This window comes from Rhinoderma darwinii, chromosome 1 (assembly GCF_050947455.1).
Source record: "Rhinoderma darwinii isolate aRhiDar2 chromosome 1, aRhiDar2.hap1, whole genome shotgun sequence".
Taxonomy (NCBI): domain Eukaryota; kingdom Metazoa; phylum Chordata; class Amphibia; order Anura; family Rhinodermatidae; genus Rhinoderma; species Rhinoderma darwinii.
In genome coordinates this window covers 574,016,489-574,043,472 of record NC_134687.1, presented here as the reverse complement: position 1 = coordinate 574,043,472, position 26,984 = coordinate 574,016,489, and the positions used below count along the sequence as shown (strand labels likewise).

At 41.2% G+C, this 26,984-nt stretch overlaps 1 protein-coding gene across 1 annotated transcript in view; it reads left to right on the top strand.

The window, feature by feature from the left end:
- ZSWIM6 (zinc finger SWIM-type containing 6) overlaps nucleotides 1-26,249 on the top strand; it is a 124,794-nt gene extending 98,545 nt beyond the window's left edge. The window contains exons 5-14 of the mRNA XM_075839334.1: nucleotides 7,719-7,898; nucleotides 8,214-8,390; nucleotides 8,596-8,742; nucleotides 10,816-10,962; nucleotides 14,407-14,667; nucleotides 15,580-15,715; nucleotides 16,536-16,693; nucleotides 17,988-18,151; nucleotides 21,736-21,817; nucleotides 23,597-26,249. Coding sequence (XP_075695449.1) covers nucleotides 7,719-7,898; nucleotides 8,214-8,390; nucleotides 8,596-8,742; nucleotides 10,816-10,962; nucleotides 14,407-14,667; nucleotides 15,580-15,715; nucleotides 16,536-16,693; nucleotides 17,988-18,151; nucleotides 21,736-21,817; nucleotides 23,597-24,459 — 2,315 coding nt within the window. The 3' untranslated portion in view covers nucleotides 24,460-26,249. The remainder of the gene's footprint in view (nucleotides 1-7,718; nucleotides 7,899-8,213; nucleotides 8,391-8,595; nucleotides 8,743-10,815; nucleotides 10,963-14,406; nucleotides 14,668-15,579; nucleotides 15,716-16,535; nucleotides 16,694-17,987; nucleotides 18,152-21,735; nucleotides 21,818-23,596) is intronic.
- Nucleotides 26,250-26,984: the final 735 nt, after the last annotated feature.

Sequence of the window (26,984 nt, the reverse complement as noted above, 5' to 3'; positions counted from 1 at the left end):
TGCAGAAGGAGATTTACTTGCGTTTTGAGTATATTTTCGAGACTGTCTTTTATGGCTATGCTTGGCTGCCGCGATCTATTCAGCCAGATAGGATTGTTGTGGTCATGTTTTCTGTAATAGAAAGAGTAGACCTGATGTGATGGAGCTACCCCCTGCTCCGGCTTGTAATCACTATTGGTCCTGATGTAAAATCCTTTTTGTGTGATTGGTTACCAAATGCCTTCGGCGCACCAGAGGTCAAAAGAGCACGTTCCTGATTTATCGCAGCTACCGAGCTTTAATACATATGAAATGCCCCCACACTTCACTGAACGAAGCCATTACACCAGCCCTTCTAGATGGCATACGGTTACAACCCTTAACAAAATGTGTAAATTACGCCACGTCTTGTGTGTTTTTACAACTGACTTTCTGGCTATGCTTTATGCATCTCCCGATCCTGTATGTTTTATTGAACAATGACCCAGGAAATTCGGATTTGCATACTAGGCCTTGTGCACGGAACGACACCTAAAAAATTACTGGAATTTGGAAAAAAAAATTTGTTCATTTTTCTGTGTCCTTATGGTTGTTGAACTCCACCCCCATCCATTTTCATTGTCTGTTTTTAGGTTCATATGGTTGTTTTTGTTTTTTTAAATATAATTTTTAGTTGTTTGGTAGTTATTGGGGGGAGTTCTGCCTTCAGCTCTAAGTCCATATCTTTGTCCACCCCCAGATAGCCAGGTCTGCTCCAATCCTCTGTAATACATCGTAGTACCTGGCTCCATAGGTGAGAGGGACTGAAGTTTGAGATCGTAGCCCATATTCCTCGGTGTAATATGTTGGTGCTATATAAATAAAGCGAGGACAATTTTTCCTATCTCGAAATTACAAACGCCGAGTCTTTGCTTTTGATCATTACCTACCCGCTCTTCCACATTCAGAAGCCGGAACATGGTGCAGCGTCTTTTTAGCCTTTGCAAATCTAAAGATTTCCTTGCGGTGATGTGCCAAGGTGTCCTTTCATCTATTCCTTCTTATTGAATCCTCCAAACCAATATATAGAAGGATTTTTGGCTTTAGGAGGGACAGCCGCTCACTTGAGATTGCTCACCGGGTTTGAATAAAATTTAGCTATTTTTATCTGTTGTCTCTTGGATTGGCTTCCCTAGAATTGTAAGTGCCTATTAAATTGTAATTGGGGGAATATGTGATTGGCAGTGGCATATCCACCACATATGTTTTGAGAGTCAGTGTAGGGTAAAGTCTTTTATTAGATGCTTTCCCGGGAGAATTGAGTGATGAGCTGGATACAGCAGAACAGAAGGAGCACATGTGGCGAAGGAATGTGACTGCCATCAAATCCTCCTCATATCGACCATTTCTCTTATCTTGAATATATATATTTTTTTTTTATCTTGCGTGACTTTGTGAATAATACAAATGACAACTCTTCTCGAGCTTCCCACTCTACTGGATGCCTTGAAATCCTTTAAAGGCCCGGCCTTAATCTTTTGTGTAACAAAGAGGCTTAAGTGCCGTTTTAGCGTGGATTCTTACTCTCTATATGCGAATTGTTTGAAATGACTGAGTTTTAGGCCTTATTTACACGAACGTGTGCGTTTTGCGCTTGTAAAAAAAGCGGCGGTTTTCCTGCGTTGCAGGTCCGTGTGACATCAATGTATGGTGCGTGTCAGCGGTTTTTACGCGAGTATGTCACGCGTATCACGTCAGCAAAATAAACTGAAGGTGTTTTTCTATTTTCAATAATTTCTTCAGCAACTGTTGTGTGACTCGCACAGCACACGGATGTGCGTCTGTGTGCCGTCCGTGATTTTCACGCACTCATTGACTTCAATGGGTGCGTGATGCGCGAAAAATGCACAAGTATAGGACATGCAGTGAGTTTCACACAGCGGACACACGCTGCGTGAAAAACTGTCTGAATGGCCCTATTGACTTGCATAGGTCCGCGTGACGTGCGTTGTTTTCAGGCGCGTAAAACGGACGTGAAATACGCTCGTGTAAATAAGGCCTTAGGACAATGCCTGCCTGCTGCGGTTTTGAAATGGTTAAAGGGACTGGTGTCTTACTTGTAGTCTACAAATGCATGCAATTGTTTTTTTTTTGTTTTTTGTTTTTTTTTTCCCCTAGACTAGAGGCTACTAAGGCATCTGTATTGTTAGGATCACAATGTGGTGCACATTCAGATTTGTTCTTGGCTGAAGTTTTATTGGTAATAATATAGGAATGTGAAGATGTCATAGTGTGTTTTTTTTGTTTCGGGGATCTATAACCTTCTACAGCCCCGTTTTTGTATTTACATTGTTCATCCCTCAATCTGAGTATTGCTATATATCCTAAAACCCAACGTGGGGGATGTTTTGTTTTTAGTGTTTTTGTCTGCTGGAGAATTTGAATCCGGCATGCTTTGTGTTTCTTGGTTACATCCCTCCCGGTCTTGAAGTGTTCATTTCCATTATGTTCTTTATTTCTCGTTTTCTCGACCAAGGTCATTGGGAAATGTTTGCGTCATTATTACCATAGTTCAATCTGGTCTGAATCTACAGCGGATAGTAATCCTGCGCTCACCCATCCCCCTCTATTTACTTGTCAGCACTGGGACTCCAATCCTTCAAAGTGTGATTCCATGCATGACCTCTGGAGGTAATTGCATGAGGTTTTCACGGTGCACCGCATCCGATAGACAAGTCTTAAATTCAACCTTACGTTTTCGGCCTCCCTTTTTCGTAGTAAGGCATTTATAGGTTTAAACAGAAGGTCTGGATTTATTTTTATTCATTTTTTTTCTTGCCATTTTAGTTTTGCTCCCTGTCTGTAGACTGCAGGCTGGCCAGAATACGAGGACTGCGGTGTCCTTGCTCAGATTGCCTCGTTCGACGCTTTCTCGCAGAATCTACCGCTCCAGCAGATTGTTCAAGTGACTGAGCAAATGTCCTCAAGTGTGCAAAAACCCATCCTATAATGAGCAGATGAAGTGTGGCTGAATAGCACTTTCAGACGTTCTTCACGCCACTGTCAGAGTTCACATCGGTGAAGAGACAGCTGATTAAAAAATGTCTCCATGTGAAAATTGCCTTGTTTCAGACCTTGATGCATTCAGACGAACCCGTTCTGCAGTGTCGGGGATGCAGATTGTGAGCTGATGCTGTGTGAAATGTCAGCACAAATTAGATTTTTTTCTTGCAGTTCTTCAAAGGGAAACCTAATGTTAAACAAATTTCTCTGTTAACCTAATTACGGAAATAATGACAATAAAAAGGAGTGGTCCCATTAAAAGAAGTCTTGATGAATGATGGGAGACCGACTTGCGCTCTGTAAATGAGACGCTGAATAATGAGGAGTCTTTTGTTTGCTTCATTTATTCACATGCAGGCTTTTTTTTTGCTTGGCAAGTGACGTTTGACAGGTCCCTGGAATTTATTTTGTTTGTTTGGGCCGCTTGTACAACATGTCCGTTTTTATAGTTCGCTTTTTTTGGGGGTGGGGTTTTGTGGTTGTTTTTTTTTGTTTTTTGTTTTTTTATGGCAGTGTGCCCTAGATTGCACCTCTTTTGTAGACATTCACTTTAAGGCAAGTGCTCAGTAGTTTTTGGGGTTAAATTCTGTACTGAAATAGGCCTTGTTCACACGGCACTCAAAAAAGATGTGGAAACGTGTCAAACAAGCTAACTTTTATTGCAAAGCGTTCAAAGTACAGGCGTTTTTGGCGTGTTTTTTGGGCACGTAATTAGGACTCCTATTGACTATAGTGCATTATCGGCCTGATGCTGTTTTTTTTTTTGTTTTTTTTTTTTACATTTATTTATTTTTAAACACGCCCGTGTAAAAAAACATGTCGTATGCACTGCGATGCGTCTTCCTATTGATGTTAATGGGAAGCTTAAAGCATGCGTTTTTCGGCGCGTAAAACATCACGAACGCTTCTAATTCACATTGTGGGAACAATGCCTAAAGGGGATGTCCCTCAAAGAATTTAATCTATCACACAGGATAGGTGATAAAGGTATGATCGCTGCGGGCTTTGACCGCTCGGACTCCCACCATACACGAGAACGAGGGTCCTGTGTCCCTGATTTGAATGGAGCAATGGTCACGCGTGCGCACTACTGATGCAGTCGAACCTGTTGGTCCCATAGAGAATGAACAGAGTGGAAGAGTGCGCGTGAATGTCCACCACTCTCTTCAAATGGGGAACATGGGCTCCTCGGGATTGGTGAGGGGTCCCAGCACTCTGACTTGCAGTTAGTCTTTATAGCATTTATCTGCAACAATGGCATTCTGGTTTCCTGCAGCCACCACTAGGGGAACCTTGCGGCATACTTTCTAGTACATTGTAAACCGTATTTCGTAAGCTCCCTCTAGTGGCTGCAGTAAGTTCATTTTTTTTTGGGGGGGGGGGGGTTGTATAGCCCATATATATATATATATATATATATATATATATATATATATATATATATATTTGTGTACATGAGGTCAGAGTGTAAAAAAATGTTTTTATTTGAATTTTTTTCTCCGAATCGTATTATGAAAGCCTATCAACTTAAAGAGGCTCTGTCACCAGATTTTCAAACCCCTATCTCGTATTGCAGCAGATCGGCGCTGCAATGTAGATTACAGTAACGTTGTTTTTTGTGCTTAAGTTGTACTTAAGAGGCTCATTTGCATAAATATAAAAATGGTCATAACTTGGCCAAAAATGCTCGTTTTTGAAAAAAAAACAACGTTGCTGTAATCTACATTGCAGCGCCGATCTGCTGCAATACGAGATAGGGGTTTGAAAATCTGGTGACAGAGCCTCTTTAACCTTGTGATTCAGTAGAATAAAGCTGAAGTGCTGATGTGCCTGTTTGGGCAGCGACTTGGAGGACCGACTGCTCACCATATTACATACTGAACAGTCTAGAACTTGCTGCTCTTCAACATACACTCAACTGTGGCTTGTTATACATGCATGTATGTATCCTTACTGAAATAAGTTAACTTTGATGAAATTCTAATTCATTAATTCAATTAAAAAAGTGAAACTCATGTATTATATAGATTCATTGCACACCGTGATCTATTTCCAGCATTTTTTTTTTATTTTAATGTTGATGATTATGGTAACAGTTAATGAAAACCCAATAATTTGTGTCAGAAAATTAGAATATTAAATAAGCCCAATTTCAAAAATTATTTTTAATACAGAAATGTTGGCTACTGAAAAGTATGTAGTATATGCCCTCAATACTTGGTCGGGGCTCCTTTTGCATGATTTACTGCATCAATGCGGCGTGGCATGGAGGTGATCAGCCTGTGGCACGGCTGAGGTGTTATGGAAGACCAGGTTGCTTTGATAGCGGCCTTCAGCTCTTCTTCATTGTTGGGTCTGGTGTCTCCTCTTCCTCTTGGCAATACCCCATATATTCTCTATAGGGTTTGGGTCAGGTGCGTTTGCTGGCCAATCAAGCGCAGTGATACTGTGGTTATTACACCAGGTACTGGTACTTTTGGCAGTGTGAGCAGGTGCCAAGTCCTGCTGGAAAATGAAATCAGCATCTCCATAAAGCTTGTCAGCAGAGGGAAGCATGAAGTGCTGGAAAATTTCCTGGTAGACGCTGCGCTGACTCAGGACTTGATATAACACAGTGGACCAGCACTGCTGCTCAGTGTCAAGTCTTTTTTTCAGATAAAAGTTAATTTTTCATTTTGAAATCTCGGTTGCAGAGTCGGGAGGAAGAGTGGAGAGGCATCAATCCAAGTTGCTTGCGGTCCAGTGTGAAGTTTCCACAGTCAGTGATGGTTTGGGTGCCATGTCATCTGCTGGTGCTGGTCCACTGTGTTATATCAAGTCCAGGGTCAGCGCAGTCGTCTACCAGGAAATTTTCCAGCACTTCATGTTTCCCTCTGCTGACAAGCTTCATGGAGATGCTGATTTCATTTTCCACCAGGACTTGGCACCTGCCCACACTGCCAAAAGTACCAAGACCTGGTGTAATAACCACAGTATCACTGCGCTTGATTGGCCAGCAAACTCACCTGACCTAAACCCGTAGAGAATCTATAGGGTATTGTCAATAGGAAGATGAGACACCAGACCCAACAATGCAGACGAGCTGAAGGCCGATATCACAGCAACCTGGGCTTCCATAACACCTCAGCAGTGCCACAGGCTGATCGCCTCCATGCCACGCCGCATTGATAACACCTCAGCACTGCCACAGGCTGATCGCCTCCATGCCACGCCGCATTGATGCAGTAATTCATGCAAAAGGAGCCCCGACCAAGTATTTACTGAACATACTGTGTACTTACTTTTCAGTTGTCCAACTTTTCTTTATTAAAAAAACATTTTTTAATTTGGGCTTATGATATTCTGAATTTTGGGTTTTCATTAACTCTTACCCATAATCTTCAACATTAAAAGAAAAAAATGCTGGAAGGGCATGACCACACATGACGGATTTCCTCCGCAACTGTCCGCATCAATGCCGCACAGAATCTGCGTTGCAGATTCTGCTGCGGATCTGCACAAAATGTGCAGTAAATTGATGCGGACTAGCTGCTGCGGACTGCGGTAAAAGTACTTCCCTTCTCCCTATTCAGTGCAGGATAGAGAGAAGGGACAGCACTTTCCCTTGTGAAAGTCAAAGAAATTCATACTTACCGGCCGTTGTCTTGGTGACGCGTCCCTCCTTCGGCATCCAGCCCGACCTCCCTGGATGACGCGGCAGTCCATGTGACCGCTGCAGCCTGTTATTAGCCTGTGATTGGCTGCAGCCGTCACTTAGACTGAAACGTCATCCTGGGAGGCCGGACTGGAGACCGAAGCAGGGAGTTCTCGGTAAGTATGAACTTCTATTTTTTTTACAGGTTGCTGTATATTGGGATCGGTAGTCACTGTCCCGGGTGCAGAAACAGTTACTGCCGATCGCTTAACTCTTTCAGCACCGTGGACAGTGACTATTTACTGACGTCTCGTAGCAACGCTCCCGTCATTACGGGAGCCCCATTGACTTCCTCAGTCTGGCTGTAGACCTAGAAATACATAGGTCCAGCCAGAATGAAGAAATGTCAAGTTAAAAAAGCAGGACGGATCCGCAGCACACATAACATGTGCATGACAGCTGCGGACTTCATTGCGGAAATTAGAATCTCCATTGAAGTCAATGGAGAAATTCCGCCATGAGTTCGCCACTGCTCCGCAACAGACAGAGCATGCTGCGGACACCAAATTCCGCTCCGCAGCCTATGCTCCGCAGCGGAATTTTACGCATCGTCTAAACGAACACTGCTAAATTAAAGTGTAAGTCAATGGACAAACGGCTCCGCTGCGGATTAACGCTGCTGAGTGTCCGCAGCGGAATTTAAGTGAAATTCCGCCACGTGTGAACCCAGCCGAAATAGATCACTGTGTGTGTAATGAATCTATTGAATATGAGTTGAACTTTTTGAATTGCTGAAATTAACTTTTTGATATTCTAATTCATTGTGTGTGTATTATAGAAATCTGAGCGAATTCCTGCATTAAAGATTCTTTTTTTTTTTGTTTTTTTTAAAAATCTTTACTTAAGGGTTCCTTGAACAATTTGCATGGGGCTGATCAGAGTTGTGTCCGCTCTGTGGGACTGGCTCAGTTGTTCTATAATCTATATTATATATTCTATAATCCCGGCAGACGTCATGCTATAGCCATTTACACATTGTCCCTGGCTTCCTTCCCCCATTTAGGTGCTCTCTGGATGTGCATAGTCTTAAATCCCCACTGCAAGCTTGAGCAGAAAGCCAGTTGGCTGAAACAGCTGAAAAAATGGAACAGCGTGGATGTTTGTCCCTGGGAAGATGGCAACCACGGAAATGAGCTGCCTAATTTAACCAATGCATTGCCTCAGGCTGGAAATGCCAACCAAGGTGATAAAGCGGACATCTGTGTGCATGTGTTTTATAATAATGTGTACGTGCATGTAGCAGAGCTGAATTTCAGGTTGCTGTTTGGGCCTGCCTTGTTTGATGTAATCCCTTGTGGTAGGTTTACCTACAGTCCTATGTAAAACCACAGCTAACCTGTGACAGGAGTTGGGACCATCTTTTATTACATTAATGGGGAAGAACAGATGTAGCACTCGCGTTGTTTTTATGTAACTTTTTTTTTTTACACGTAAATATTTTTTGTTTTTGTTTTTTTTTTATGCTTTTGCACATTAGTTTTATCTTTCTTGCCCACAGATTCCTCACACAGGCCTCATCGAACAGTGTTCACACGAGCCATCGAGGCGTGCGATCTCCACTGGCAGGATAGCCACTTACAGCACATTATTAGCAGTGACCTTTATACCAACTACTGTTACCATGACGACACTGAAAACTCCCTCTTTGACTCTCGTGGGTGGCCCCTCTGGCACGGTAAGTTACGTAGCCACAAAGACTGCACTGTGACTGGCTGCTTTGTTCACTTTTTCTATAGCTCTACATTCAGGAGCAGCGGTGGACACGAGAAATGCTCAACCATAAGAGACTATTTTGTTCTTGTATAAGGCCTGTAGGGTGATAAAAAAAAAAATGTCAAAATGGCTGGGCCAAGCTTTCAATGTATTGTCTGTCTCTTTAGAGCACGTCCCCACAGCATGTGCGCGGGTGGACGCACTGAGGTCACATGGCTACCCACGGGAGGCCCTCCGACTAGCAATTGCCATTGTCAACACTCTTAGAAGACAGCAACAGAAACGAATGGATATGTTCCGGTTACAGAAGAAAGGTATGCGTCTAATAAACCTTTACTGCGGCATGAGGCTGTCGAATATTTCTGAGCCGGTCTGTATTTGGAATAACGCGCTTAAGGCCTGGTAACATTACATGTCGTCTGCATTCATTACATGGACAATATACCCTTTATATCCCCCCTATAGACACTTCTGTAAGGGTTCAGTGGTCTGAATAGGTTATTCTATAGATGCAATAAATAGGCAGATTTCTTGCTGAAATATTGTACGTTTACCGTATTTGAGCACAGCCATAAAGACACCGACTCACAGGTTGGAAACAAATGCTACTTGAGGGCAACGAAGTCCCAGCATCGCCTTCCATTCAGGCTGGCAGCGCAAACAGGCAACTAGATTTCTTGGAAGACTACGGATTTGCTATGCTTGCGTCAGTCTTTTAGCTGCAAACATAATTTCATTTTTTTTTTTTTTCCGAACGTTAAACTTAGATGCAAAATTAAATGAAATGTGTGGCATTTTCAGAATGTGCCCGGTTTCTACTTTTAGGAAATAAGGGTATTGGGTCTAAACATTTAAATGTTTTTGTTTTTTAGTTTTTCAAATTTTTTTTTTATTTAGATTTAATTTGCTTGTAAAGTGTTTATTGTCCCAGCAGTCTAAGGGTTAGTCATGGTCCAGGCCTGAACCGTTCTTTCCAATATGCTGACGTACAAGAAATTGCTATTCATTTAGTAAATACTTGCATTTCCCATAAAAGAGCGTTTGTTCCTAAAAGCTCTGCCGTGTTTCTTTCCTCTGTTGTTACTCCTGGAAAGTAATAAATTGACCACTGGGCGTTACTACACGGCTCTTTGACATGAATGGTAGCATGCACTTTACTAATATTTCCTAGAGCAGGGGTCAGCAAGCTATGGCACATGTGCCACAGCTGGCACGTGGAACATGTTTGCCTGGCACGCTGAGTACTAAGCCTTGCAATGGCTCTCCATCCTAAACCTAGCCCAACCCCGAACCCTTGGCTTGATGACTCTAGCGTGTGCCAATGTCACTGGTTTCTTCAGGGCCAGGGATCGCCAGTGTCGCATAGTGCTTGTGTGAGACTTCACTAAAGATGGCACACAAAGTACTTCATCTTTGATTTATTTTACTGCATGCCATACAAAAAAAGGCTACTGACCCCTGTCCTAGAGGAATAATGGGAATGGAACAAGAAAGATGGGGCTTTTTATTAATTTTTCAGCGACCTTTTTTCTTTAAGGGTGTGTGTGGTTCATCACTTATTACTCGGGCTTCCTTTTGAGATTTCCTATGGATTGATGTGGATGCCACTGGAGTAATGTGGAATAAGGCATGCTACAAATACAAAGAGGGTTAATCTGTACCAATTGAAAGTCCTAATTCTCTTGCTTGGAGATGACTGGCTCTCTGCAGACTATATAAATAATACAGAACCCACCACTCTCCGGAAATATTTCTTCCTTTCACTCGGAGCTACAGAAGCCGCTTTGAACACTAGAAATGTGCACACTATGTGTCCACTTCAAATGAATGCGGAGCGGCTTAATAAAGAGAAGCACCAAGTCGAATATTTCCGTAAACTGTTCTACGTTGTCCAAATGCCAGAAAATGGCACCATAATGGGACTTTATGAAGTCAATAAATATTCAGATGCTCCAGAAGGCAATGTTTAATTTATGCCCATTGATCATGACTTATAGCATTTTTTGCTCCTTTTACTGGATTTTTGCCGATACTCCAGCTTCTTATTGATTAATATATTATAGATCGCACACATAGCAATGTCAATTTAGAGACTGAGATTATTTTTCCTCAATTTCATGAATACAAAAAGTTGGCGCACCCACGTCCCACTCAGTGGTTAACATTTCATTAAAATGATTGGTGATATGGAAAAGTATTGGCGACCTTTTGGTGGATAGCTGGTCCCTACCAATCACTATTTTATGGCATGTCCTATTGATGGATGTCGTCATGATGCATTAATTTGGGAGTACCCTTTACAAATGCTTAAATATACCTTAGGTGTGCACTTTATGGTTTGTGAAGATGAAATTGATCCTTTTTTTTTTTCCCCAACCTAAAAACAGAGCTTCTACATAAAGGCGTCACTTCCATCACCAATCTGGAAGGCTGGGTGGGACATCCTCTGGATCCAATTGGGACTCTCTTTAGCAGTCTTATGGAGGCCTGCAGAGTGGATGATGAAGGGTTTCATGGCTTTCCAGATTTTTCCGGTAAGAAAACCTTTTGAGAATTAAGAATAAGGAGGTTGACTTTAAAATATAAATAAATAAAATCAGTGAGTGCTGCAGCATTCTGACCCATCCTGCGCCATAATTGAATGGCATAGGAAGGGGCTACTGCAATCCACTTGCTGGTGTCTGCTGCATTGAAGTTGGAAGGAGGGAGGATATGATTGCAGGGTGCCATAGTAAGAGACCTGGTCTAATAGTGAATCACCTAGTGATCAGCCTAACAGGCAATAATGCTTTAGAGTAATATGTATTACAAAGCGTTCTACAAACTATCACCACTGCAATTCTCAATGTTAGTATTACAAACAAAAAAAAAACAATTGTCCAAAATGAAAAAATAAAACTCTTCACATTACGATTTTTACAGAAATAATTTTTTTTTTAAACTAAAGTCCGGTTTCTTGCCGTTTTCATTTAAAAATCGTTAAAATGAACACAATTTATACCGCAGGCGAGTAGTAAAAGTCAATCAATAGGTTCTCTACACCCAAAATCGTGCCAGGAAATACTAGAACCTGTCCTGCAAAAGACAAGCCACCACTCTGCTACGTCGAGGGAAAAATAAAGTTATAGCTTCCAGATTGTGGCAATGTGTGTTTTGCACAAAAAATAACCTGTTTTATGCAGAAGTACTAAAACATAAAGAAAACAAATGCACATTTGGTATTCCTGCAGTTTGAACGACCTGTAGAATAACGTTAACGCGCTATTTATAAAGCATGGTGTAAAATGAAGTGACAAAATTGCTGTTTTCCTCACCCCCCCCCCCCCCCCCCCTTCCAAAAAAGAACAAAACACCACATATGTATGCCAAAATGATACTATTGAAAACTAGAACTTGTCCTACAAGAAACAAGCCATTGGCTATGTCGATAGGAAAAAATGTGTCTCTTGGGCCCCATTCACACGTCCGTAGGTTTAGTTCATAATTACAGACCCATTCAGTTCTATGGGCAACTGACCCGTTCCCGAGTCCGTGCCGTAGAAAGGCTCCGCAAAAGATAGGACATGGCCTATTTTTTTTGCCTTTTACGGACTGTGCTCCTATACTTTATATCCGAGCACATTCCACAAATGCAGTCTGCGGCCAGCCGTACCCGTAATCACGGACTGATTTATGGGCAAGGTTGTGTGCAGGGGGCCTTAGAATGTGACTTTGAAAACTGAAAAGCGCGTCCGTAAAGGATTTGTTCAGGCTTAAAAACTCTTTTCTTCCAATAACCGTGCAAAACATGTCCACGGGTTGTCTGGCATAGCAACTCATCCCCATTCACATCAATGGAGCAGAGATGCAGTATCGCACAACCTGTGGACAGGTGTGGTGCGGTATATGGCGCAAAAAAGCCTTTTTTTTTTTTTTATTTGCCTTATCTTGGAACAATCCTTTAAGGCCCAAAATAGTCCAGCCTTTGAGCGGTTAAAGTAAAAATTAAGAAATGTTCCTACAACAGTTACGACAAATATGGTAATTGCATCCAACACTTGGACAAGAGGAAATACACTACATGCTGTAAGAGGCGCACCACAATATTTGGCTTTTTGTAGAAACTTTTTTTTTTTCTTTTTTTTTCTACTCCTTCCCGACCGCCCACTGTCTTTTGACGTCAGGCGGTGCAGGTCCTTAGTCTACAGAGACGTCTTTTGGCGTCGCTGCAGATGAGGCTGAGCGCTTGTGTGAGCGCTCCTACTCTAAGCAGGAGCTGTAACTAACAGCTCCTGATCTTAGAGCAGCCTCCTGAATACAGCTGGGGTCGGCAAACATTCGGACCACAGCTGTTTAACCCTTTGATTGCCGCGGTCAGTGCGATCAAACACCAGGGAATCCCTCTGCAGTCAGCCCTGGGGACCTACAAAGGACCCCAGGGCTGTCTGTTCCGTTTGCCTGCTGTTCGGGCACATCATGTGCTGCCCGATCAGCAGCCTGTGTCATAGTGACAGTGTAATGTATTAGCGTACAGAAGTATGCTAATACATTACAAGTAAAAAATAAAGTTATAAATAAAGTAATCCCTTGATCGGATTAAAAAAAAAAGTAACAATAAAAAGTCCCAAGAAAGTCATTATTTTGCATAAAATACATTTTATTGCCCCTACACTAAATAGAAACAAAAAACCTACACATTTTAGGTATCTACACGACCGTAATAACCTGAATAATTAATCTAATAGGTTATTTAGTGTGAAACATGAACGGAATAAAAAATAAACAAGAAAAACTATATCGAGAATCGCTTTTTCCTGTATTCACACTGTAAAAAATTGTTTTGTTTTTTTACCACACCAAACTGTGGGGAAACAAAATACAATTTCTCTCGCATAAAACAAGGCCTCATACAGCCACGTCAATGAAAAAATAATAGTTATGGCTGCTGAAAGGAAGAGCGGCAAAAACAGAAATATTTAGCTGGTCATTAAGGTGTTTTCAGGCCCGCTCATTAAGGGGTTAAAGCCATAAATTCACTTGCGGTCTACTTGATGGGCATGGTCTAGGATGCCCGTCATGAGCCTACAGGCTCCAGACCTGTAAATCCAGTACTGGTTACAATAATCTATTTTGCACCTTGCAGTCCATGTTAAATAAATGCCACATTTGGAGCATGGCATACCTGTCCTCAAATGCAATCTGTGAATGCGTTCCCCCTTCACGAACACAAAATAACGGACGCACAACCACCAAGAATGTGACTATCTAAAGAGACTTGGGTATAGCCGTTATAATAAGACGGCGGGTGGATGAGTGCCATGCCCATGTGACAGATTCACCAGTAAGTTATTACCTTTCAACACGAGACACATTTGATAAGTGTTAATGTTTTAACTGAATTCCACGTTTATGAAATAATTGTGACACAAATGAGCGTCCTTGCTCAGCACTCGGAGTACGCGATTTCAATAAGTGACTCTGGATACCCACTGCTAGTCTTAAATTATTGATGGCATTCCAGCTGCTTCTAAGTAGATATTATTGAGATTTGTTAGAATTGTGGGGCCTTTGTCGTAGGCCGCAATCTCCCTAGAAAATGAAAATTTATGATTTTTATTTTTTTTCTCGTAAGACTATCAATTTTAAAATCTAAATCTTGAAGCCATATGCCGTAATCGAATAAAGAAAGGCTTGGCGTCCCCTTCATGTATAACCATTATCTATGCAGAGTGATGGCTGCCTCTAATACATATTGATGAGTGCAGAACTGGCTCACTTGACTTCAATAACTCCAGAGGTATGAGGCACGCTATACCTCACCCTTCAGAGATGTTAAAATCTGAATGGAGCCACCAAATGACGAAGTAGTTCCACCTTTTGTATATTTCTGTATTTCTAGCTGGTTGGGGGGATAATAAATGACAGGGAATTTGCAGTCAGAGTCATTTGTTTGACCCTTTTTGAATATCTTTCTCAGTGTTGGTGTTTTTATACCACAGATGGCTTTGGGCATTGTAAATCTCTGGAATATCAGCACCTGTCTCCCCACAAGTTCCTTGAAGAAGGAGAGTCTTACTTAACGCTGGCGGTGGAGGTAGCGCTGATCGGGCTGGGGCAGCAGCGAATAATGCCAGATGGCTTGTACGCACAAGAGAAGGTCTGCCGCAATGAGGAGCAGCTCATTTCTAAACTGCAAGAGATTGAGCTGGATGATACGCTGGTGAAAATCTTCAGAAAACAAGCAGTCTTCCTGTTAGAAGGTGAGGAACGGACATTGAACTAATTTGCTGTAAATATTTGGTTAGATATGGTGGGCATGGACAGCGCTGCTTCTGGACATTACTTGCTGTCGGTTTCTATGGTAATGTCGGAGGAACTTAGTCTTTGCTGCTGGTTCCCCAATCTAATATTTATGGAGAGGTTGTGAAGTCGTTTGTCGGCGATAAGTCGCTTCTATCGCGGTCTTGCGTTGTTTTGTGTCGGCCGTTACAGGCTGCAGTGGTCCTGTGCAGGTTAAGGGGGATACAAATCTGTCCTGGGTAGGTTGATCACACGGGTGTTAGACTGTGTTCACGTGTCCTAGTCAATTTGCGTTTTTACCCCTATCAATTTGCGGCAAAAAAAAACCAAACTCAAATTTACCGACTTGTGAACCCGACTTTATCAGAGCTGTGCCTGGTATGTGATCGTCCTATGACCAGGGTGTATTTTTTTTATCCACTGGTGCTATATACGATGAAGGGGCCCGTTTAATGACCACAAGCAGATATTTTGAAAACCATTACAGAATTGATAAAAATTATTGGAAAATTATAGAACTTTTTATTATATTAAGAATAACTTTTCCTGAAAGTGTAATATCTTAAGACCATCTTTATGCAGTATATATTTTACAACCTATTACTGTATATCCATTGCTTTGTATTCCAGTAGATGATGGTCTATTAGATTTAATGTTTTTAACATTTCGAGCCTAAATTTCCTCCCAGGTTTTCCAAAATACTTCATCAATGATCTAATATGTGGTAGGAAATAAAAAGTAAAGCAGCCTATGGTAATGTTTTACATGCACAGAACTGCAGCAGATGCCGATGTGACCTAGTATTTTGTGGATGTGTTATTATGCAGAGCTGTGTGAGCACATTGAAGTAATGTATGTTTTCTTGGCGCAGCTGGGCCGTACAGCGGTTTAGGTGAACTTATACATCGAGAGAGTATTCCAATGCACACATTTGCCAAGTATCTGTTCACTTCCCTCCTACCTCAAGATGCTGAACTGGCATATAAGATTGCACTGCGAGCAATGAGGTTAGTATGGCTCTCTAACGGCTTAATCCACTATACCCAAACCAGGGTTAAAACGGAGATCTTAAAGGTATTCCAATCCGAGCAAGTGAGGGCATCGCCGCGATCAGATCCTCGCGATCAGCAAGAACGAAGGGGCTGAAGCATTGCTCATGTCAAGTGAATGAAGTTGTAGTGCCTGCACATCGCCTTGACTGCTCTCGCTGTGCAGTAAGAAACTCCGCTCCCCCGTCATTTTTACTTGCTCTGACTGGACTACACTTTTAGCTCCCAGCATTGCATTTTAATTTTATAAAACGTCAGAATTGAATAACCATTCATAATCTATAATCTATGAATGTGTTTTTGTGTATTTTTTTTTTTTTTTTTTTTTTTTTTTTTTTTTTTGTGGAAACCTGGTTACCTGTTGTAATAAACTGGAGGATTATTCACCTATAGTATCGTTCTCCAAGACTAGTTAGTTTTGGCAAAAGGTTGACAAAATACCAGATACCAGATCTGACTACCTCTTAATCCATAGTGCCAGATTATCAGACATTCGTAACTATTGGAAGCTAACCTACATACCTACATACCTACCTACCTACATACATACATACATACATACCTTACCGCTCATTCAGCACGAGACTGGTTGCCAGATTAAAGGAATTTTGGCAACTTAATCCTGATGTTTGCTATTCTAAAAAGTCAGAAATTCCCTATGAATGTGTGTGCGCTTAATCTTGCATTGACTCCATTCCATTTGCACTAAAGATGCAGATAGGCATGTATGTGACGACTGAGCCCTGGTTTGGTTATTGATTCTCTTCTGTCTGTGCAGGTTGCTTGTGTTGGAATCCACAGCACCCACTGGAGACATGTCTCGGCCACACCACATCGCCTCCGTTGTTCCTAACCGTTATCCCCGTTGGTTCACCCTGAGTCATATTGAGTCACAACAGTGTGAGCTGGCATCTACAATGCTGACCGCAGCCAAAGGTATGTTACTTTACTAGTCCTTAAACCTTCTACTCGAGCTCTAGTATTTCTATTCGGTGAATACGCTGTAGATTGTGGCGAGATCTGCAAATCCCATGTTCTCTCATAAGGAACTACAAAAACGTTTACTGCTAAAACCACCAGGACTTTTTTGTAAATTCTTATAGTTTTCAGAAATAATGGTAAGATCTGGTTGCTATGGGTCTGCGCAGCGTCCTGTGAAGCATTATGCATAAATGTTTCCTGGTGTGCCGCATGCATATTTCATGTGAATGCAGTCGAACGGCTGAGATTACACGCTGCGGGGTGCACAACAATGAAGCAATTCCTCCTCTAGGACCTTTATGAGAAATAAACCGGCTTTATTGCCCATAATAATCAGAGCTCAGATCTTTTTTTTCAAACTGCTCTGGAATAATTAAAGCTGCATTGTGATTGGTTGATGTGGGCAGTAAGGCCGGTTTATCTGACCGTTTTGATAAGGCCCTATAAATGTACTTTCTGTCCGCCTTACTCCACTTAAACTTGGAAAATTCAAGTATGGCCTCTTTTAGCGCCATTTTCTCTCTGCCATCCCCCATCCACTTGTTTTGGTCAAGCAAGGAGAGATGTGTGGTTCTCATGCTGAAAAGCTGTGTTATCTGTCCCTGTGATATCGCGTAAACGCTACTCTGCACTGAATCTATTTTGATTCCTTGACCCAGTAGACCTATGTAATTTCTAACAAAAATCAGTTAATGTTTAGGCTTTCAAAAGTATTCGGCTGTGTTCACATTGTAATCATGGCTATTAGAACGGAAACTATGATGCTGTGCTGGGTCTGTCGTACAACTGATCTAAATGGTGACCGGTTGACCCCCATCTATTTACAATGGGGTCGCTATTGAGGTTTGCATCGCTTTGACGGCAGCAGATCTCCAGCCATATGCATGACCATAATCTTATGTAAGGTTAAGCCATTTCGGATCCCAATTGCTACTGAAGACGGCCTTCCAGTTCTAAAAAACAAATGGCCACATCCAGACTTTACCTTTTTTTTTTTTCCTTTTTTTTACATTTGATTCCTGTTTAACTTTTATATTTTTTTGGTTAATTCCTCCTCTGCCGATTTTATATATTTTCTAGTTGTGTTTGCATTAAAGCTTTCCCTGGTCAGCTGAGCTAAGGGGCCATACGCTTTCTTAACAGGGTCTCTCTCCACTGGTTCCGGAGATGTGCTTGGAATAAGTAATTTCTCGTGGACTTAGATGCTGATGGATACCTTTTTTTTTTTCTCCTCCTCTTCCATCCACAGGTGATGTTAGGAGACTGGAAACAGTGTTAGAATCCATCCAGAAAAATATTCACTCCTCATCGCACATATTTAAACTAGCACAAGATGCATTTAAAATCGCAACGTTAATGGACAGCTTACCAGATATAACGCTGCTGAAAGTATCATTGGAGCTGGGCCTTCAGGTTGGTGAAATTCTCATAAGTACTGGCATGCGTTACCGTTCTGCAGCTGGGTATTGTAATTCTAAGATTTCTAGGACATAAAGGAACCTGGATTGTAGGTATAAAAATGCAAATTAGATTCTTATTACACAACTATCCACTCTTGTCACACCGTTTATAGAATTAATATCCAGAAACGACAATGTGTGGTAAAAATGTGCTGTGCAACTGTGTCTTAGGACATCCGCGAAGCTCATAGGGGTCTGCTTGATGTCAAGCTTGTCCACGATTTCCAATGAGAACTGGCAGAATTGTGATTTCCGCTCTGGGCAATTATACAGGCATGAACTCTATCCATACGTTGCTGTACTCCTCTTGCACTGATCCAAAGTTGCACAACTCTTTAGCGTATATCTATATACATACAGTATAAAATGCTGCTCAAGGATGGTGATAAAAGTCACACACAAAATATAGTAACTACTGTTTGCAGTTTTCTGATGTTGGAAACTTAATACATTAATTCTTATCAATTGTCTGGCCAGTTTCTTCTTCTAGCTTTGAGTGTACCATTGTTCCGCTATGATACTGTAATATTTTATAAAGCAGATATCCATTCTCTGCATAAATTATAATCTGCGCTCCGTTAAAAACACCTTCGCATTCAGCAGAGGGGTGATGTATAGGTTAAGCTTAGTATTGATTCCTCATAATGGTTATCTATGGGCCCTCTAATAGCCTTGCCAAACAGCGTGTGAAATCAATTTCTATATTCCCGAGTGGTAAATGGCATACATTCAGAGTAGGCATTTTGTATAAACTGCAAAGCAAAACGCATTTCCCTTGGTACTTTCAATATGTACAGACAGAATGTTGCATCAGCTTTTTGACTGTGTTGCAAAAAGTGAATGAGACTCCTCAAATCCCAAGATTGATAATTTGTGGAAGAACCCAGCGTCTCGTAGTATGGGTGATTAGGGTAATCAGTTTACCACCAGCTTTAATTACAGCGAGATTTTAGGCAGATTGTCACATTCCATTGTTGATCTGCTAATCCGTCATTAACCAATAGATAAATAATGGGCTTTATTAGTACGGCTCATCGGAGTAGAATTTTATGACCAAGGCTCACAATATGACCGTTCCATTCTTAAAGGGGTTTTCCCATCGAAGACATTTATGACATCTCCTCATGATATGTCATGAATTTCAGATAGGTGCGGGTCCCACCTCTGGGACCCGCACCTATCTTCAGAACGGTTCACCCTAAACCCCGTTCTGCTGCTCTGTGTTGTGGCTGAGGTGAATTCCGACCATAAAAAAAGGTTACAGGTCGTGAGTTGCGTAACTCGCTGAGCTACGCAGTTTCCGTAAGTTCCCTAGAACTGAATGGTAGTTACGGAAACTGCGTAGCTTGCTTGCTACGCTGCTTCCTTGAACTGCCATTCACTACGGTGGGTGTTACGGAAACTGCGTAGCTCAGCGAGTTACGCAACTCACAACAGGGGCAAACGCTGGATTTTTAAAGGGGAGTTTTCAAATGCATACATTTTAAACCAAGTTATTTTCATCATGCTCCTGCTACGCTGTTTCCGTAACTCCCATACTAGTGAATGGCAGTTATGGAAGCAGCGTAGCATGCGAGCTACGCCATTTCCGTAACTACCATTCAGTTCTATGGAGCTTACAGAACCAGCGTAGCTCAGTGAGTTACGAGGTTTTCCTAACTCACGACCATATAACTTTTTTTATGGTCGGAATTCACCTCATTCAGCCGCAACACAGAGCGGCTCAACAGGGTTTAGTGTGCCCCGTTCTGAAGATAGGTGCGGGTCCCAGAGGTGGGACCTGCATCTATCTGACACTTATGACGTCCTGAGGATATGTCCTAAATGTCCTTCATTGGAAAACTCCTTTGGGTCCCTGAAAAGTTTCTTCAATATCCCAGCCGTAGCCCAAGGCACGCACCAGTTGCAAATTAGGATTTAGAGTGGCTGCCAAGTCAATGGAATTTTCCAGCAGTTCTCTTCTGAATAGGAGTAACTGATCGCATGGCACACCGTATACAAAATTTTGTCAATATGGGAAAGACCTTAAATTGGTCCACTCGGAGAATTACTTTTTGTTAAAGGATCTTTTTAAAATATGGTCCCAAGTTAATCCTGCAGCTGTAATGTATGGAGGATTCCAGCAGTAAGTGTTCAAATCCCCTGCAGTGCCACCATAGGTGAAATAAAGCATTACACAGTTCTCATTGAAATTGGTGTAATGCATTAATAATCTTACTAAAAGGACGTACTGTGACACCAGTGAACAAGCCCTTCCGTAACACAGTTTAAAACATTAACTTATTTTCAAGGATATGTAGTGATATTGGGTCTAAAATCAGTAAAGGGTTTTTTTTTTTACCTTACAATCTACATTCACACGAGTGTCTGATTTGCGTGTGCAAAAATGACCGTATTTCCTGTATTTCTTGTCGGTGTGGCATCACTTTTTCACGTCCGTGATTATCCACTGCAAACACATGAATGTCGTGCAATGTCTGCAAAATCGGACCAATATAGACATGCAGTGAGTTTCACGCAACGGACACTCGCTGCGTGAAAAATCATGCATGTCTGAATAGCCCTATCGACTTGCATGGGTCCGTGTACTGTCGGTTATTTAAACGGATGAGAACAAGCTAGTCTGAATGAGCCCTTAGGCTGCGTCAGTCAATTGCATATTTTTTTTCCTGCTGCGATTTTCAGTTTTTTTTTTAAATTTTTTTAGATTAAATCGCGGCATGAAAACGCAGGTTGACCGCAACGTGTGAATACAGTTTTACTGTGGACCAGAGTTGCCTGCCTATGATTGTATGAATTCTATACATGTGGCTCGCTCAACTGCATAATTTGTAACCCAGCCCTATTACCTTCCATTCTGCCTATGTGTTATTTTAAGTAACAATATTGATGGTTCAGAATCCTTTGTTCCCAGACAGGAGCTGTGTTTGCTCACTGGAGGACCCGAAGTCTATGGGGCCGGGTAATACACGGCCATCACCGGAATGTGTCCCGAGTGATGGCCATGTATTCCGTGTCTCTCGCTCTCTCTCTCGCTGGGTGGCATTATCTACAGAGGGCTGTGTGTGGCAACAAATTTAAATGAAATTCATCCGATTTTTAAAATGGACAGGGAAAAAACTGATGCAAAACGGGTCAAAATCGGCCGTTAAAAATGGCAACACGGCCCGGAACGGGTGCAAACCGGCCGGGAAAAACGGCCGTTTTTATCGGCCGACACTCTGTCCCTGTCTTGTGAATGAGGCTTAGACACTCCTTGTAGCTGCTCTTCATTCTGGTTAATGGATGAGGGTCCCAAACTTCAATGGAGCTGAGCCGCAATACCAGACACCACCTATGGACAAGTGTGGTGGTATTTCTGGAAGAAAGCAGCCATGTTTTCTGACCCTGGACAACACCTTTTAATTTCCATATGAAAAGAGTATATAGTAGGAAGCACATTTGTGGTAGGAATGTGCTAATATATTGTTAGCACGCATTTGTACTTATTAAACTCTGGTCTTGATAAATCATGTATTACAAACTTGTGTCTTTTAGGTAATGCGTATGACATTATCCACTTTAAACTGGCGGCGGCGGGAAATGGTCCGATGGCTAGTAACATGTGCAACTGAAGTAGGTGAGTACCTATGTGCGGCACGGTTCTGGTTTGAATTCATACGCAAGATCAATCGCCGAGAATTTGACTGTAGACTTAGTCATTTTTCTATAAATAATCGCGCAGTGCCGTTTTAATCGGTTTACTTTCAGCTCTCAAATTTTTTTTTTTACAAAAAAATACAGATTAATGTTGTAAGTATTTAGGGCTTATTGCTATAGTTAACAAACTGGGCCTATGTGGTAGGATAACCTCTTAAAAGGGGTCTTCCAACTTATAACCTGTTTTTGCTAATTTTAAATTTCAGAGTATCTTACATATAGATGGCCGCTCCGGTCATTTGCACCATTCCATCTCTATCAGTTATCCGCACCAGTCGTGTGATATCCGGCACATCAGACAATACCAAATAAATCTTCCTGCTTGCAAGATGTAGGGGAAGAGGGAGGGGTTCAGGCTGCATGTGATGTGGTTGACCCACCCATTGGAATGGCCCCTGAAAGAACAGATTGATAACGGTGGAATGGTGCATCTGACTGCCTGAGCAACAGTCTATATGGAAGTAACTCGTTACGTTTAAATGAGCAAAATCAAGTTCTCTAGAAATCCCTTTAATTTGTAGTGCATATGGCAAGGACTCTACCTTGATAAAAGGGAACAAATATTGAAAGTCTACTATCCCTTTTGTAAAGAGGCTCTGTCACCACATTATAAGTGGCCTATCTTGTACATAATGTGATCGGCGCTGTAATGTAGGTAACAGCTGTGTTTTTTATTTAGATAAACGATCCATTTTCACTAAGTTATGACCTATTTTAGCTTTATGCTAATGACTTTCTTAATGGTCAAAAAGTAAAACACGCCCAGTTGTCCAAGTGGGCGTTATGGAGAGAAGTGTATGACGCTGACCAATCAGTGACCAATCAGCGTCATACACGTCTCCCCATTCATTTACTCTGCACATAGTGATCCTGCGTTGTTCACTATGTGCAGTCACATACACACACATTAACGTTACTGAAGTGTCTTGACAGTAAATAGACATCACCTCCAGCCGGGACGGGATGTCTATTCACAATCCCGATACTTCAGTAACGTTTGTGTGTGACTAACTCACACAGCACATAGAGATCACGCTGTGCTGTCATTTATAGCGAAATCTTGCGAGATTACGCTTGCTGTGCTATAAGTCACACACAAATGTTACCGAAGTGTTGGGTTTGTGAATAGATATCCTGTCCCGGCTGGAGGTGATGTCAATTTACTGCCAAGACACTTCAGTAACGTTAATGTGTGTAGGTGACTGCACATAGTGAACGCAGATCACTATGTGCAGAGTAAATGAATGGGGAGAAGTGTATGATGCTGATTGGTCAGCGTCATACACTTCTCTGTAAAACGCCCACTTGGTCAAAACTAAAAACACATCCAGTTGTCTATTAAAGACATTAGCATAAAGCTAAAATAGGTCATAACTTGGTGAAAATAGATTGTTTTTCTAAACAAAAACCACTGCTGTAATCTACATATCAGCGCCGATCACATTATAAGTGCCCTATCTTGTACATAATGTGGTGACAGCCTCTTTAATAGTAATTTGAAACGGTTTGACATAAAAATGTTAAAGCAGCAACTTATTTGGAGTGTGCAAGTTTTTATGGGAGATACGCGAAATGGAAACTTTGAAGACGGCAGCCATGTTATAGTAGAATTAATCCTGTTTAGTAGTAGGTTAAAATAAATATTCAATACAAATGTAAAAACCCTTTATCCCCCCCCCCCCTTTCTTTTTGTATGCAGGTGTTTATGCACTCGACAGCATCATGCAGAGCTGGTTCACTCTCTTCACACCAACGGAGGCCACTAGCATCGTTGCTACAACAGTGATGTCTAACAGCACTATTGTCCGTTTGCATCTGGACTGCCATCAACAGGAAAAGCTGGCCGGCAGTGCTAGGACGCTTGCACTCCAGTGCGCTATGAAGGACCCACAAAACTGTGCCCTGTCAGCACTTACTTTATGTGAAAAGGATCACATAGCTTTTGAGACTGCTTACCAAATTGTCCTTGATGCTGCTACGACTGGCATGAGCTATACACAGCTTTTCACGATAGCACGGTACATGGAACACCGTGGTTACCCCATGAGGGCATACAAACTGGCTACCTTGGCCATGACTCATCTTAACCTGAGTTACAACCAGGATACACACCCTGCCATTAATGACGTTTTGTGGGCATGTGCGCTCAGCCACTCTCTTGGGAAAAATGAGCTAGCGGCGATAATACCTCTTGTGGTCACAAGTGTAAAATGTGCGACAGTACTTTCAGACATTTTGCGCAGGTGCACTTTGACCACCCCTGGGATGGTGGGACTTCATGGACGGAGGAACTCTGGCAAGCTTATGTCACTGGACAAATCCCCTTTGAGACAGCTCTTGGATGCCACAATTGGGGCCTACATAAACACAACACATTCGCGGCTTACACACATTAGTCCTCGACACTACAGTGAATTTATAGAGTTTCTTAGCAAGGCCCGAGAGACCTTCTTAATGGCTCACGATGGACACATTCAGTTTACACAGTTCATTGACAACCTAAAACAAATCTACAAAGGAAAAAAGAAACTGATGATGCTGGTCCGTGAACGATTTGGTTGATGTGTGAATGGGGGGAGGGGGGAGAAGGTTTGTTTTTACTTGAGCCTGCCTTTTTATCCTTTTTAACTTAAGAAAAAAAGTCAAAACACAAAAAAAAAAAGAGCCACACCGGTATTGTGTATAGTTAAATTGAGTTTGCAAACGAAATTGTCATGTTGTGAAAGTTTGTGTTTTTATATATATTTTATTTTTTTCCTTTTTTTTTTTATATATATATATTTTTTTTTTGTTTTATCTGTGTGTATGTGAGAGGTTTAAGGTTTGGTTTACACTGAGTATATGTTGTCGAGTGGCAAAAGCCCACATAGCTCCTGTTTCTGTATTCGTTAACAGCCTCAAAATGCAAATGGCTTTAAAAGAGACAGAAAATCTTGAAGAAAAAAATACCAAACGTTAAAAAAAAATTAAAAAAATCCTTAAACCCTTCATCCCGTGACAAGTACCTCGAATGGATCCAGCTTTACTCCTCTGTATATCATTCTTACATTTCAACATACTTAACCACAGAACCCCAAAACAAACAATAAATATGAAAAAAAATCAATTAAGGCTGACTTTATGTGGCTTTGCAACGCAGTACATCTAAAAAGCATGGCACCACAAGCATGTGGAAACTTAGCGACTGTCAACATACATTCTCAGGGATTATCAAGAAAAAGAATGAGAGCATTTATTGTACTGTATATATATATTATAGTATATGTCTGAATATTGAAAACAAAGTATAACATTAACTAATTTATAAAGAATATTCTATGTAATGCAAAATACTTGAAGCTGCAGTAGCTTGGTTTTAAACAGACTAAACACAGGAGGAAAACATATCCAAGTGAGACATAAGCCTCGCTTCAGTGTTGGCTTTGGTGGTGATCATTACATGCTGGGCATCTATGCAGAGCCACCTTGATTCACTGCATGGCTGGGCGGATACTGGTTGTTTTTGTTTCTTTTTGTTTTGTGTTTTTTTCTGGGGGGGGGATTTACTTTTTTACTTTTGATTTATAAATTTGTAGGAATATTTTACCTTTTTAAATATGCGCATACCTGACCTGTTGATTCAAAAAATGAGACATCCTTTTCAGCCAGAGCCGCAAGCCTTAGCATTAATAGTATATGCCACAAAAAGGGGTTTGGGGCCACAGAGAGATCTTCCAAGAGACACTTCAACACACAAAAATGCATCCAAAAATAGATGTTCATCCATGACGCCTTGGCAACAAGCTAACAATAAGCTAACCTATTGTGCACAATTATTATATGTCTGCATAGGTATTTGGACTTTGTGCAGGACAGAAAGTTGTGTAGGTATGACTGTTCAAACTTTTTTTTTTTTTTTGATTTCGTCTCTAGATTTACTCAAACAAAAAACAGCCTTCTATCTTGCCTTGTCTTAATGCTTTAAAATAACCAAACTGGAGATCTAACTACCAAACTGTTCATTATAATTAAATACCAACTTATTGGTTACAATATTTTGTCTTTAATTTTAGCTGAATGGTTCTGTATCCTTGGGCTTTCTAAAGCCGTTTTTATTTTTTATGTTTTTGGTGCAAAAGTTGTCTAGTGTCTCTCGTTCCCTTCATTAGAGAACATGCTTTAGGTATGTTTGTAAGTATTTTTGTTTAGAAAAAGAGAACTTTCATGCTCTTCATTTTATTTATTATACTAGGTAAAAAGGTTGTACTTCATCACCCCATGTAAACATGCTCATGAAGTTGAAAGTAATTAAGATTTGATACACTGATATCAATTTATTTATGTAACTAAATCACTGTTTTATAAACTTGTTAATGATCAACAATTTTTTTTGTTTTGATTAAAATTAGTTTTTTGAAAGTTGATTCTGTTTTACTTTTTGGGTCACCAGGAACTGTTTACTGATCTTTTAAAGGCACACTAACCATTTTATATTTACTACTGAGGAGGGGCTGAATTTTGAAATGCTCTGCTCCAAGTAATCTTGGATTTTTTACCAACCATGCTTCTTAATATGACAATCGGGGGAAGGTAAGATGTTCTTCCAATCTAAAACACTGTATATTCTAGGAGGTTTTTTTCAACATAGTGATTAACACAACCAAAAGGAACAATGCGGATTAAGGCTGAGGGAGTTTCAGAATGTTTTTCTGTAGGTATTGTCTAGGATCCAAAAATTGTACAATTTGACCTCCAAACTATCGGGAAAAAATCGCAAGGTTTATATACATGCCTTGGCAATTCCCCAGCTATTCTTGAGTACCCCTCGCTGCTCCTGTTGGGATAATACGCATAGAAGCGCCTCAGAAGCAATGCAGGATGCACAAGGTCAGATGTGGGGCCAGAGCAGACCCAGAATCTACTTTACAATTTGGCATCAAAACCAAAAAAGTGTTGTTTTTTTCCATATAACCCCTCTCACTCTCCCATTAACAGTGCCACTTTTGTTTTACGGGCATTGCATTCAAGTGAATAGGGATGATCTGCAATACCGGAGACTGCCCATGGACATAAGTGGCACGGTTTCTGGGATCGCCTTAAAATATGAA